Source organism: Manacus vitellinus, unplaced genomic scaffold (assembly GCF_001715985.3).
Source record: "Manacus vitellinus isolate BGI_N305 unplaced genomic scaffold, ASM171598v3 scaffold_2_pilon, whole genome shotgun sequence".
NCBI classification, from domain to species: domain Eukaryota; kingdom Metazoa; phylum Chordata; class Aves; order Passeriformes; family Pipridae; genus Manacus; species Manacus vitellinus.
The window spans coordinates 24,679,554-24,693,569 of NW_021940208.1; the positions used below are offsets into that span (position 1 = coordinate 24,679,554).

The 14,016-nt window shown below is 36.1% G+C and overlaps 1 protein-coding gene across 1 annotated transcript in view; it reads left to right on the plus strand.

Moving 5' to 3' along the window:
* The window catches only part of DIAPH3 (diaphanous related formin 3), a 203,246-nt gene that overhangs the window by 132,572 nt on the left and 56,658 nt on the right, over nt 1-14,016 (plus strand). The window contains exons 25-26 of the mRNA XM_018071434.1: nt 12,057-12,152; nt 12,581-12,640. Of these exons, the coding sequence (XP_017926923.1) occupies nt 12,057-12,152; nt 12,581-12,640 (156 nt within the window). The remainder of the gene's footprint in view (nt 1-12,056; nt 12,153-12,580; nt 12,641-14,016) is intronic.

The window sequence follows — 14,016 nt, forward strand, 5'->3', positions numbered from 1 at the left end:
CTCTGTCTCTACTTTACATTTAGCAACACTTACATGTCCTAATGATCACAGCTCAAATAGTTCACTGATAAAAAAAGCTGTGTCTTTAGTTGACATAGTAAAAATATCACCTTCATATTTTCCTTTCACCTCCATCCTAACTTAAAAAGTATTGTGGAATCAGTAAATATTTTGACTAAGTAGTGAATGATACTTGGTATTTTGAAATTTATGGTAATAAAACCTGTCCTCTAAATATTCTCCAGATTGCAAAATGATATTCATCATGAGATGCTTTGTCAGTAAGATTGCTTTACTTGCTTTTGTGAATCTAGATCAAACGATCACACACTGTCCTTCTAAAGGTAAATAGCCAGCGGAAGGGGATCTTTATGTAAATGCCACTTGTCTGCATACTATTAACATTCAGATACATACTTTCTTGTGCTGTTCAGATTCTTAGTAAAAAGCACACCAATCAATTATTTTGATCTTATCACAATGTAGACAATTCTATAACTGCGATAATACCAGCTAAATTTATTGTAATATAATTGAGAACTCCATCATTGTGGCATCTTCATTGTGTCTTACTTTGAATACTATTTAAGTAAGCCACTTTTATCAGTGGTTATTTACAAAGGCTGCCCTTTTCTTATGCAAAAGTACTTAAGTAATGCCAAAATGAAACATCTGATTTCCAATGTAGACTATTCCTTTGTTTTCAGTTGTGTTATTCAGTTTCACTTTTATCACAACCATCTGGTTTTAAATACATCTTTTAGTTTATTTAAACAGTTATGACCTTAATCAGTTTTGCAGCATTTATTTTTGCAGAGGTTTTATATTGTTTATCTGGTTTTGGAAAAAAACCCGACATTCATGTCTCACAAACTTGCCAAGTGTGTTTTCAGTTTTGATTCTTCAGATATTTACTATTTTATTACTATCTACTGCATTGTGCAATATGAATATTTTCATTAGTTCTGTAGAGTTCTGCAAAACAAAAGGACACCATGGATCCCAGCACTGACAGTTTAAGCAAAGAAAATAGTAAATGTAATTAGGTAATTAAAGTTCAGATTCCAGCAGATAAAATGCTTGCCTTTGAAATAAATTTAAAAAATCCCCAAACCTATTTATATTAGTAAGTACCCCCAAAGACCCTACTTTCCCTGCTTAGCTCAAGTTCTTAAGGCCTCTGTTTTATTAATTTCTTCTCACTGGGGTAGGAGATTCAACGCTTGTCAATAATATTCCTTTAGTCTAAGGCGAGCGAAGGACTGCAAATGACGCAGGTTATAGAAATGTGCTCATGTTCCATTGCAACTGAGATGACGTCATTAGTTTCTAACAAATGTTTTAAAATATCTGCTGGGCTAAAACACAAGTTTTGGAAAATGGTATATTGCTAGCTTTTGCACATTTAGGAATATGTTTCATGCAACTAAATTTACTGTAAAGGGGACAAAAGATCTGATAATGATATATATGACAAAGTATATAACATTACTATTCAACAAGCGTTTTCTGTAAGGGCTCTCTTCTCTTGGGAGTTTACCCTTTTGGAATTTCAAGTGCTCCACTCATCTCAGTTCCTTCCGGGTGCTGAATACTCCTTCCTGTTGTTCCATGATTGCCTACACTTATCCTGAAATTGGACCCTTTTTACCAAGAGGGTTCCTGAGGTCACTTTCTGTTATTTGAATTTATTAAGAGTCACTTTTATTATGGATCCAGTGGAAAATAACTCAGTTCTATAATTGTGAGAAGTGTAACTTCTTATGTTAAATTATTACAGTGGTCACAAAGAACTGTGGGGCATTACAGAGTTGCCTACTCAGTACTTACTCATGTTGATTCTTAGCAGACAGTTGACAGTAAGCTCATGACAAGTTGGGGAAGTACATCTAATTTTGCATAATATCCATTTACATTAGAAAAAAAAAAAGTCCTACATTTGAAGAAGGAAATGTGACAGACATTGGCCACAAATACACTAGAAAGAAAATGTCATCTGATACGTCCCTAAGTATAGAGGTTATTTTTCAGCTTCAATTGTATTGTTTTGACAGTAAAGTATAAATCTGGGTAAACTACTGAGAACAGATGTTCCCTCAAGAATAATTGTCAGATTCATAGTTGAAAATGCTACAGAGAATGATAAAATACAGGTATGTTCGACCAAAAAAACCCTGAAAAACCAATGTGTGATACATCTGCAGAAGCCACAGCAAAAGATGAGATACATCAAAACCCTATCTGTTCAGGCAAATGGATGGTTTTTGTGCAAAAAGCTAGAACTGATCTATATGTATATTAATTAAAAACTAATAGTCACAGGTCATGTTCTAAAAACGTGTCAAACGTGCTAAATTTTCTGAAACATGGAGGTTCATGCAGTTATTTGCAACCCATGGGATCAGAATGGAGCAGCTGCTACTAGTTTGTACTGAGTAGTAGCTCCAAAAGAGCAAGTTGTTTAGAAGAAATAATTATTTTCTTTCTGAAAATTTTACTTAGAAGTGGAATCTTTGGAGATAGCAGCTGAGGGGGTTTGTGAAACTGAAGTTTACACAAAGCCCTGAAAAAATAAATAGCAGCTGTATTTGGGAGAGAGAAAAAATAGTCAGAACAAACAGAACTGTTGAAAAAATTAAGGATCAATAAAGTAATGTCTGTAGATGAAGATTCTCATAACGCTTGCCATTTATGCTGTAGCTGTAAAATTTCTAAACAAATGTGAAAACTATGCTTCAAACTTAAAATGGCATGCAAGATAATTACAATCTCTGGAGCCATCTTTGGGGTTAAGAGCTCTAACATTTATACAGGTAGTAGGTTTTGGTTTGAGTAGGCATTTCCTACTCCAAATACTAACTCACATCTCCTTCATAAGGAGATAGACATCAGAGTCCTCTTTAAACTTTCACTCCTGCTATGCGATGCTTTTATTCTCTTTTTTTCTGTATCATCAAAAGTTTCTTCTCTCAAGTTGCAGAGGAAGGGAGGAATAAACATCCTTACCAAAGCATTGGAGGATATGCTTTATTTTTACTTTCCTCGGTCCAAGGTTGTAAAAGAGCCAAGAACCTCCTCTGTAATTGTTGGAAAGCTAGCTGATTGGAAGGTCATGTCTCTGACTCTTCCTTCAAACTGAGTCTACTGCTGCTTCTGTTTCTATGCTGTTCGCTATGACGCTTATCTTCACTCAGCAGTACCTCAGTGGTTGTACAGAAGTACAGTGTTGTTACTACATACCAAAATATTCTTGCTCTGAAGCTTACTGACAAAAGTTACTTGATTTCTCTGGCAGCTTTTATCCATTGAAAGCTGTTAAATGCAGCTGCAAAGTCTTTGAATTACAAACAGCTGGAGACCAAGGGACCATTCTAGTAATGCCATTATATATTTATCCTGTCCTTTTTATAGATTGTTGCTATCAGCTACTAGAGCACAAAATGCAGAGCTAGGTGGTCTGATCTTCATGGGTATTCTTGTGCATTTATAGCTACCTAATCAGAAAGGATCTTTCCTACCTGAAGCTGTCCAGAAGCTTTCCTTAGACTAAGCTCAGTCATGTAATCCAGTCAGAACTTTATCACTCCACTAGTGAGAAATCATATAACTTGAAAGTTTCTTTCAGCCCCTCATCTCTGTAGTACAACTGTCAGTATAAGTGATCACTGTGTATTTTCTGATATATTGGCTGTTTATAAATTTGAATGGAAATAGAAATGTGCTAAATGAACTCCTTGAGAGGCACACAGTAACCAAGAGAGATGTTCACACACACACACACACACACACACACACACATTATGCTCAGCTACATATATTCTTTTAAGAAACTATATTCAATTAAGAATGCTACTGAAGTTGTTCTGACTGCTTTCTAAATGAAATTGTAGTTGATACGTCTCAGTAATAGGTGTTCGTATTTTTTCCTTCTGTGAAACAAAACAAATGAAAATACTAGTTTTTGGCTAATCTGGAAAGCAGATTGGTTGTATTTTTGTCAGTGTCATTGGTGTGCAGTTTTGGTCATCACAATATAAGAAAGATATTAGGCTGTTAGAGAGTGTCCAAAGGAGAGAAGTGAAGATGGCGAAGGGCCTTGAGGGAAAGCCATATGAGGAGCAGCTGAGGTCACTTGGTCTGTTCAGCCTGGAGAAGAGAAGACTGAGGGGAGACCTCATTGCAGTCCACAACTTCCTCGTGAAGGGAAGAGGAGGGACAGGCACTGGTAAGCAGTGACAGGACTTGAGGGAATGGCCTGAAGTTGTGTCAGGGGAGGTTTAGGCTGGTTATTAGAAAATGGTTCTTCACCCAGAGGGTGTTTGGGCACTGGAACAGGCTCCCCAGGAAATGGTCACATCATCAAACCTGACAGAGTTCAAGAAGCATTTGGACAATACTCTCAGGCACATGATGTGACTCTTGGGGATGGTCCTATGCAGGACCAGGAGTTGGACTCAATGATTCTTGTGGGTCCCTTCCAACTCAACATATTCTGTGATTCTGTGATTGGAGTTCTGATGTGTAAACAAAACAGGGAAATCATTCATTAATAGTAAAACATATTGACTGACTTCTTATGTATTTGATCATTCTTGCTATCACCTGTCCTATAAAATTTTAACCTTAGATAAGAATGCACAAGGTTGGTCTGTTTTATGAGTGATTAAATATAACTAGAAGAAACTTAGCGCTGTGCTCAATTTAGCAGGAGTTTTTTTCCACTAAAAAGGCACAGCATCCCTAGAATAGGAAAAGGACTATAAAAAGATTGAGTCTTTGGACTGGCTTTTAAAAAACATTATCAGGTAATGCAATATATAATGCATTATTAGAACATCCTATATTGTTGAAGTGGTGAGAGAGTAGGTGTGTATACAGAAAATAATTTCATTTTCAGACTGTTAGCTACTGTTTTTGTGCACTTAGTGAAAAGGTAACCTCTTTATTATTGCAACCATTGTAGATGGGTAGCCTATTAGAATGTTTGACCACTCTCAACAGAAAAAAACCCCCATTTTACTTTTGAATGCAATTTCCTGGAATCAGTTTGTGCCCGTTGCCTCCCATCCTGTCTCTGGGCATCCCTAAGATGGCTCAGTCATCCTTACACCCCACCCAGTCCCCCATCAGGTATTTTTATATGTGTTGCTAAGATCCCCTGAGCCTTCTCTTTTATAGGCTGCACGGTCCCAGCTCTCTCAGTGTGTTCTCATATGAGGGCTGCTCTGATCCCTTGATCATCTTCATGGTCCTTGACTTTGCTTGGATAGGTTTGTGTCTCCCTGGTACTGGGGAGCCCAGACCCAGCACTACAGACATGTCTCACCAGTGCTGAGTAGAGGGGAAGGATGACCTCTCTTGACCTACTGGCAATGCTGTTCTTTGGTTGTCCTTGCCACAGAGACCCAATACTGACTCGTGATCAATAAGTTGTCTACCAGAATCTCCAATTATCTTTTTTGAAGGTGCTTTCCAGCCTGTTAGCTCCCACTGTGCTACTGTATGAGGTTGCGTCTCACCACTTGCAGGTCTTTTATTGGATTTAATTAGGATGCCTGTGTGCCCATTTCTCCAGTTTGTAAAGGTTCTTGTGAATGGCAGCGCAACTGTCGGGTGGCTCAGCCATTACTTTGAATTTTGCACCATATGCAAACTTGATTAGAGTGCACTCTATTCCATCATTCAGGTCACAAAGGAAGATGTAACAACTATTATTCCCTGTTTAAAGTCCTGGGATGCATCACTTCAAAGGCTTGGCATTCTGTTTACTCTTCTATAACTCCAGTTTATATCATGAAAACTTTTTTGCGATGTCCCTTAGAAATGCTTGCTCTGGCAGTCTTTTACTGGATCTGACATCAATATAAATGAACCTGAATAATCTCTGTGGAAAGTGAGTTTATAGTGACTTTCTTCCATTGTCACAGAAAGAATGGTGTTTATAGACTCACGGTGAACACCAGAAATGTATACATTTTTATTAAAAAGCTCAATATTAAGATGATTTCACTCTCGGTCCCATTACTTAAATGGGAAATTATGATTCAGCTGAGATGCAGAAATTGGTATCTTGCATCACTGATACCAACCACAGAACCACCTGTTACCACAGCTTACCTTTTGCTTTCTGTGGTATGAGCTATCTTACAGAAGTTAAATTGATGTAGGTACCAACCTTAATTTCAACAGCTGATTTGAAAGGGACAACTGTCTTTCATAATTCACAAAGAACAGAGTTTTAGTTTGTATTTAACTTCTTTTAAGCTGTGTGGAGGTTGGTGCACTCTTTCATTCGCATGCTTGGAGTCTAGGTTTACCTATTTCTGTACCCTAAATGCACTTTATGGCAGCCCAACAATGGACCAATTTATCAAGAGCAAACAAGATGGCATGAAACCTACTCTTCTCAGCTAGATTTATGGGGTGCTCAGTCATTAGGGGAAATCCTACCTTTTTGTAGTACATTTGCCTAGAGCTCTGAAGCAGTGTCAAAGGCTTTCTACTTTGTGTTGAGCATAAGTAAGAAATGTAACTCTTCTGATACTGAACTAAACTGTTGATGTGAAATGTGAGGTATGTACATGTGTTTTACTTCTGGGAAGGGCTGTTATGTGTCTCTCGCTTGAAGTCACTGTAAATAGTGATATTTTTGGCTGAAATTGGATTTAATACTTTTAAATCTGAGAGGAGCTGTCCTTTCAGCCAGACCATCCACAGCAGGCTTGGCAACTGTTTCTGCTTTGTATCTGTACATTGGAATTTTTGTTTTCCTTGCTGTGATGTAACAAGGTTCTTCCAAAATTTGATCAGTGTCAGAGGAACCTCTGTGTTCTGAGTCATGACTCTAGTTCATGCACTGTTATTGACAGTCAAACTGACAGTCATGTATTCCTGTCAGTGAAAATTATTTGATTGGTTCTATGGCTTTTACCAGAAAAACTTTAAAGCCTTGGAATAACTCCAGGTTGAAGTCTATATATCCTGTGCATTTTCTGAACAAAGTTGCCCTTAACACCCACCCACAGTTTTTTTGTAAAATTGTATCTGAATTTCATTGAAGTGAAGAGTCTAAGTTTAGGTCGTCATTGCTGAACATTTTGAAGCATTAAGATTGCTTTTTATTTTTATGTTTACAATGTAAAAGCCTTCAGAAATTGTCCTGCCCTGTTCATATGTAAGGCTGCAAGGTCTAGAAGTTGTTACATGTCTGCACTATGAATACTTCACAAAATCTGGCTGCCTTAGGCTCTGACTGAAAAGATGAAACCACATCCAAAACATTGGAGCTCACCACTGCATTGAGGGCTTGAATTATCTTCCTCTCTGTGATCTGCTGTTCTGCTTCCTGAAGCCTAGCCCATTCAACATTACAGCATGGTTAATGTGACATTGTTTAGAGAATGGTCCTTCAGTTTTTACTCAGATGGAGATCTTCTATCTTCAGCTGAGCATTGCTTTGTAGGCTGTACTAATTGAAATCAGTCCTTATACAAACAAACATAAAAGACTTCCATGATGTCTTGAAAGTAAAGATACAACATTAAAAAAGTAAAATATATATCTTTCTTTTTTTCCTTCCTTGTGTGAATAATAGTCTGGAAAAATCTCTGCTGTCATTGTCCCAAGTTTGGTAATCATGTGCCTCTGAAATTTTTGAACATTAATGCACAAGACATGATGTAACTAAACCTAGGAGAAGGCCGCAAAGGGCTTACATTTCACTTCAGTATACTGGATGCAGTATATCCAACCTGAATGTTGTCCTGAGCTGAAGAGGGAAAAAAAAGTAGTTTGTATTCTAGCAAACAAGAATAAAAAAGTACTAATTCTGGTACTTGCTGAATTGAGAGATCAGGACTTAAATCTTCAGACAAGGAAAACAAATCCAATAGCTTCAGCAGTCCAAGTTTGTTATTAAATTATATAAAAACTTGAGTGCCGCCACACAGTTATGTCAAAAATGAAACAAAGATAATTAAAGTCTTTGCTACTCTGAATGACTTCAGGAGTAGCCCTTGGGCTTTTGCAACTTTTTCCTTTTGTTACAGCTATGAAATCTGTAAGGTCTCTTTTTAATTTGTCCAAATTGTGCAGTGTTATTTTTAGATAAGGCTGTTCATCTGTAGGAGATGATCCTTTTCGTTACCATGTAACAAAAAACTGTATGTAATTGCAATGCCAGAAACAGAGGCTGGTGGAAGATAGTAGTTAAAGTTCTTGTAGATAAATCTCTTAAGTGTACAGACTGAGTAGGCAACATCAACCGAAACCATGCTAAAGAATCCCTGGTTTGGTTTTTCTGAAACACCTCAGTATTTTCTTTTGTGAGAGGAGTAGCTGAATAAAGCTTTGATTCTGTGAAAGAGGAAATAGACATATTATTTTGTGTTTTTCTCCTAGTAAAGTGAACTTTTGGACTCCTAGTGTTGTGTGATGCTTTAGTTTATATTGGACAGGTTCAGGGAAACTGTAAAAATGAAAATTTTTTCATTCAAAATTATCTTGCTGCAGCACTCTTTTTTTTTTTTTAAATCATATTGCTAATGATATTTGTGACTCTATCATGTCAGTGGACTACTGCTCCTGGAATTATGGTATATATAATTTGTTTCTTAAGAAGTACATAAAATACAGGTGTCATTACTAACTGCAATATCTGCTGCTATCATTATAAGACATTATAGTTGTACATGTAAAGCTTATGATACTCAATGCACAAGAGGAGAAGGGTCTTTAATATTCTTAACATTTTTCAAGACGTAATTATGAAATTAGGTAGTTTATATCTGACTTGGCACTGAAATGTCAAGGGCAAAACTTACCATCTACTTTGGGAAGTTTACTTCTCCCTTAGATGGTATTTAAAAGACAGTTGTATGGGGTTTAATTAGGTATGATATTAAAAAGTATTTAAATCTCCCATTCTACAATTGAAGGAAAAGAGATCATTTAAATCATAAAAGGGTACATTTCCTCAAAGGAATTACTGTTGGCTATGTAGCTATCTGCAAGACAACTAGAATTACTAGTTCTATGATATCAAAAGATTGATACACTTGACTAATTAGGAAGCCAGTTGGGACTGGTGACAGCAGCCTCCAGCAGCTTGTGAAAGCTGATTTAAAGGTCCCATAGGAAGTGTCAATATTGAACAATATTTGTGACTCTTATGCTATCACTGTAACAATGTTGTATGCAACTTTTCCATGGCAATTTAAAAGATTTCTAAAATATTCGTGGTAGACTTTCATTTCTTAATCTTCTTATTATATGAACTATATATTATAGTGTGGGTACTAATAGCTAACTGCATAACTTGATAGAAAGTGTCAAAGTCAGCTGCTGATGCAGGCATGTAAAAAGAGAATTTGGAACCTACTGAAGTTGTAGGAGTTTGAAAAACAGGCTTTCTACATGTTTTGGGCACAAAGAGTATTAACTATGAATGCTTTTATTTGCAGTGGTTAGCTTTTTTCAATACATCCATGTATACAGGAAAACTACCAGAGTTTTTTAATTCAAGTTTCAATCTACTCATTTTTTCTTCTGTGAACTATTTTGCATGTCAATGGAAGCACTAATCTATAATCCACTTTGTGACTACAGTATATTTCAGATAAGTATGAAAACCAGATAGTACCCATAAATATGTTACAGCTATGCTACAATAAATTGTGGTTTTGCAACATTTCTCTTCCATTATTTTAAATATTTTTTTTATTTATTTGATGAGCCTTTTTACAGTATAGCAGATTATACACCAGGATTTCTTTTTCTACTGGAGATAGTTAAGTTTTTAAAACAACTATGAAATCCGTAGTAGTCTTGGACAGGCTTGAAAGGAAAGAGATGACATACTGAAATAGGATTGAAAATTTTCTCCTGTTATTCCTCCTTCCTAAAACAAAGCTTGGAAACTCTTTTCCATAAACATTAATGGTATCATTTTGGAGACCGTGATACTATTCAATCTTTTTTGAATTGCTATAACCCAAAATGCTTATAAACTTTCCTCCAGCATTCATGACCTTAATGTAACTAATGGCTTGGTCTCAAAATTTTGTCCAGCATCGCTTTGGTTTGAAACTATTCACTGAGTGTTTTCATTCCAGACATTAGTATTTTAGAGAATTGCATGACATCAGATTGAAAAAGGAAAGTTAAAAAAAGAAACAGAAAAATCCCCAACAAACCAACAAGAAAAAAACTGCAACAATGAAAAACCCACCCCAAACAAACAAATAGGAAGCTGAAGGCAGTCTGAGTGATATTTTTTTTTTTTTTTGGTAAGGTGCATTCCAAACTATACTAATAACTGTGATAGTCCATTAGTCATAAGAGGGCAAACTTCAACCTTATAAAGCATGTTATACCAAACACAAAGCAGAATAAAAAAAACCAAACTATATTTCAGCCTTCATGTTTATTCTACACCTGCCAGATATATAAATGTTAGGCAAAATTATGAAATATCTGCTGTTTTTCACTTTTGTTTTTGTGTATGGCTCTTTTGTGTAAGGTTGAAAACTAGTCTGGTAGTACAGAATATAAAGAAAAGAGAAGAACTAAGGGTTACTGTTCTCTGGGTAAAAAACTGGCTGGATGCCTGTGCCCAAACAGTGGTGGTGAATAGTTACATCCATTTGCAGGCCGGGCACTAGTGGTGTTCCCAGGGCTCAGTGTTGGGGCCAGTCCTGTTTGTTATCTTCATCAGTGAATGATCTGGATGAAGGAATCGAGTCAGTTTGCAGATTACACCAAGTTGGGCGACAGTGTTGATCTGCTGGAGGGTAGGAATGCTCTGCAGAGGGATCTGGGCAGGCTGGATCAGTGGGCTGGGGCCAGTTGTATGAGGTTCAGTAAGGCCAAGTGCCAGATCCTGCACTTTGGTCACAACAGCCCCCTGCAGTGCTACAGGCTGGGGGCAGAGTGGCTGCAATGCTGCCCGTCGGAAAAGGACATGGGAGTGCTGATCAACAGCCAGATGAACATGAGCCAGCAGTATTGCCCAGGTGACCAAGAAGGCCAATGGTTTATATCAGAAATATTGTGACTGGCAGTACTAGGAAAGTGATTGTCCCTCTCTACTCAGCATCTTGTTGTATATACCAGGTAGTTTAGATCCTGATTCGCATAATTCACTATTAACAATAACTGCAGAATCATGTGATGTGGCCAACTCCTTGACTTAGGGAGTTTTGCCCAGTGGGGCATAATGAGATTTCTATTATGTAATTCTTTATTCCTCTATGGAGATTTTTCATCATATAGTCAATCCCTGGAGTTCTGTTCTTTGTCCTCCCATGCATACATACAACAGGGTAACAAGTTCAAAAAGCTAACATTTTCTGATGTGTTTATTTGAGGAAATAAAAAGAGGGTGTTTAATGCTTGCATTTGGTTACCATCTCACAATAATATTCATAATTCTTTTGGGAATTATTATAGATGTGTGTATTATTACACATGATACTTGTGTAATTTGATGAGTAGAATTTTTCTGAACTACATCCATTATTTAATATCAACCAGAGGTTATTAAATGTGAGCAGAAAATGGCTTTTGATTAAAGCTACCTATGGATATCACTGTATACTATCCAGTCCAATATTGTTCACTCAGCTTCCTGCTGAGAAACAATTTCAACTCTTTATAACAATAACTGAAATGATCTTTTGTCTAATGTAGCAAATCATTTAAGGGACAGCTCTTGAAAGCTAACATCAGACATTATTTGCAGTTGTATAAAGTCAGTGAAATGAAAATATGAGTGAAATGACATTTCTCTTAAAACTATACTTGACTCTGAGTATAGAGAAAGAAGAATGTGAAATGAATGGAATAAAATTTGGCGTAGTTCAATCTATAGAAGATCAAATCTGTTGTGATTAATTGCAAGAGAGCAATTTGTCAATATTAAAACACTAGTTGAAGTTTGAAATAAATATTTTCTATAATACCATTGCTACCTGTTATTGTTGCTTTTTATTGTTATTACTCTTTATGCTTCGATATTGCTATGGTAACCCAGAGGGTTCCTTCTCTCTCCATTACAGAAGGTGAGGAGACTGGAGTGATGGATAGCCTGTTGGAGGCCTTGCAATCAGGTGCAGCTTTTCGAGACCGAAGGAAAAGGACACCAAGGTCTAAAGGTGAATAGTCTATCTTAGATTTTATTTTCCAGAGAAACTTAAAAGCACTATGGGTCCAGTGCTCTAGAATTTAAATACTGTTGGGTTTAATTCTTTCTTGCAATGCCAGTTTTCAGGGATGTTTCAGGGATGTTACTGTTGCTGGTGTCAGTAACACTGAAAATGAATGTACTGAACTTATTAACCTGATCATTGTGACAAGACTTTTCAATACAGCCACATGCACTTTAGCTTTTTAGGGTTTATAGTTGTATGGGGGAATTAAAAGTTGTCTTGCTCCATAAGTGAGTCAAATTATTTCTCTGGTATATAACTGTCATTTATTCCTAGAAATACCTGATTTCTAATTGGTTCTGCTTAGTACTGTTACAATACTCCAGTAGATTTCAAAGAGGTGTTTTATTTCCATTGTTTCCTTGCTTTTGCAGACATACCACAGAATCTCAGCCCAACCACACAGCGACCTGTTCTGAAAGCTTGTAACCATGGTAATGAACCATATTCTTGAATTGCATGCACTTCTTAGCTTAGCTTCTGTAGTTGATCTGTGCTTTCAAGACTGCTGTGGGTTTTTTCAGTTTTGTACATTAATGGAGTACTTAACCATATTGGAACTTGCTTATTAAAAATCATTTGAATATTACATACTGAAACTATACTTACTGATTGCTTTGCAAAGCTCTTCTATCTTTTGTGGGGGATTTATTAATTTAAAATTTGATTATGTTTTTAAATGTAGTACTTTTATAATCCCTAAGAATTATGCAAGGATTTTTTAAGGGATTATGGAAGTGTAATAAAAAACAGAGATGACAAATATTTTAAATATTACTAAGTGTTTATAGTATATACCAAATTGGAGAACTTTTTGCATTCGTTCTGTGTTTGTTTGTCTTGGTTTTCTTGATACTATAGTTGGAGTGGTATAAGCCATCGTTTACCAGTATAATTCAAAAGGGATGCTGTATCAACAAAATAATAGTAAATGTTTATTCTTAAGCTCCTAAACTATCTCACAATAGGCAGTAGAACTTGCTCATACGTGACAAGTTACAATGAAGGTGTGCATGCTTGTTAGCTTTGTTTGATAGATAGTCAACAGAATATTATTATATTAACTATGTGCTTAAAGAGTCCAGAGTGACAGTTCTCAGTGGTTCATAACTAGTGGTCTCAGGAAGAAGTTTATATACCTATGTAAAGAAAAATTTCAATTTAAACTTACAGGAAAAAAAATTCTTTCTTAGTTTTTAAAGTAGAATGTATTATCCTTTGAATGCATTATCCTTTGATATTTAAATGCACTGTGGATTTATAAAGCAGATACCATAAAATTGATTATATTAATTACACCTCACATTTAAGTGTTTATTTCTTTAAGTGTCTGTAGCAAAAAAAAACAACGAAACCCAAAAAAACCCGGGAAACTTATTAAACACAAAATTGAAGAAAACAGAGCTGGAATGGCAGTTTAAAGGTAATTTATTCACTTAAAGGAATTTGATCAAAGAGGAATCAAGTATATTTGACAGGTACTTGTCTAGCACATAACATATTGATAGTTGAATAATGACTACAGAGCACATCTGAATTTGTCCTGTAAGTGTTTCTGCTTGTAAGAACAATTATATTATATATTTCTTCTTATCAACACCTTCCATCTAGCTAGCTGTCTGGACAGACAGTATAGTTTCCAGTCTTCAAACTAACTTCCTTTGGAAAAACATTATGGCCATGTTTTATGTTTCAAATTAAAAATCAAAAAACCAAAAACTAACACCACCCCCCTCCCAAGATTTTAATGCTGCAAAATCTTAGTCTGACCCATGAGCTGATTTGTGCTTCAGATGGGTATAATTTGGTG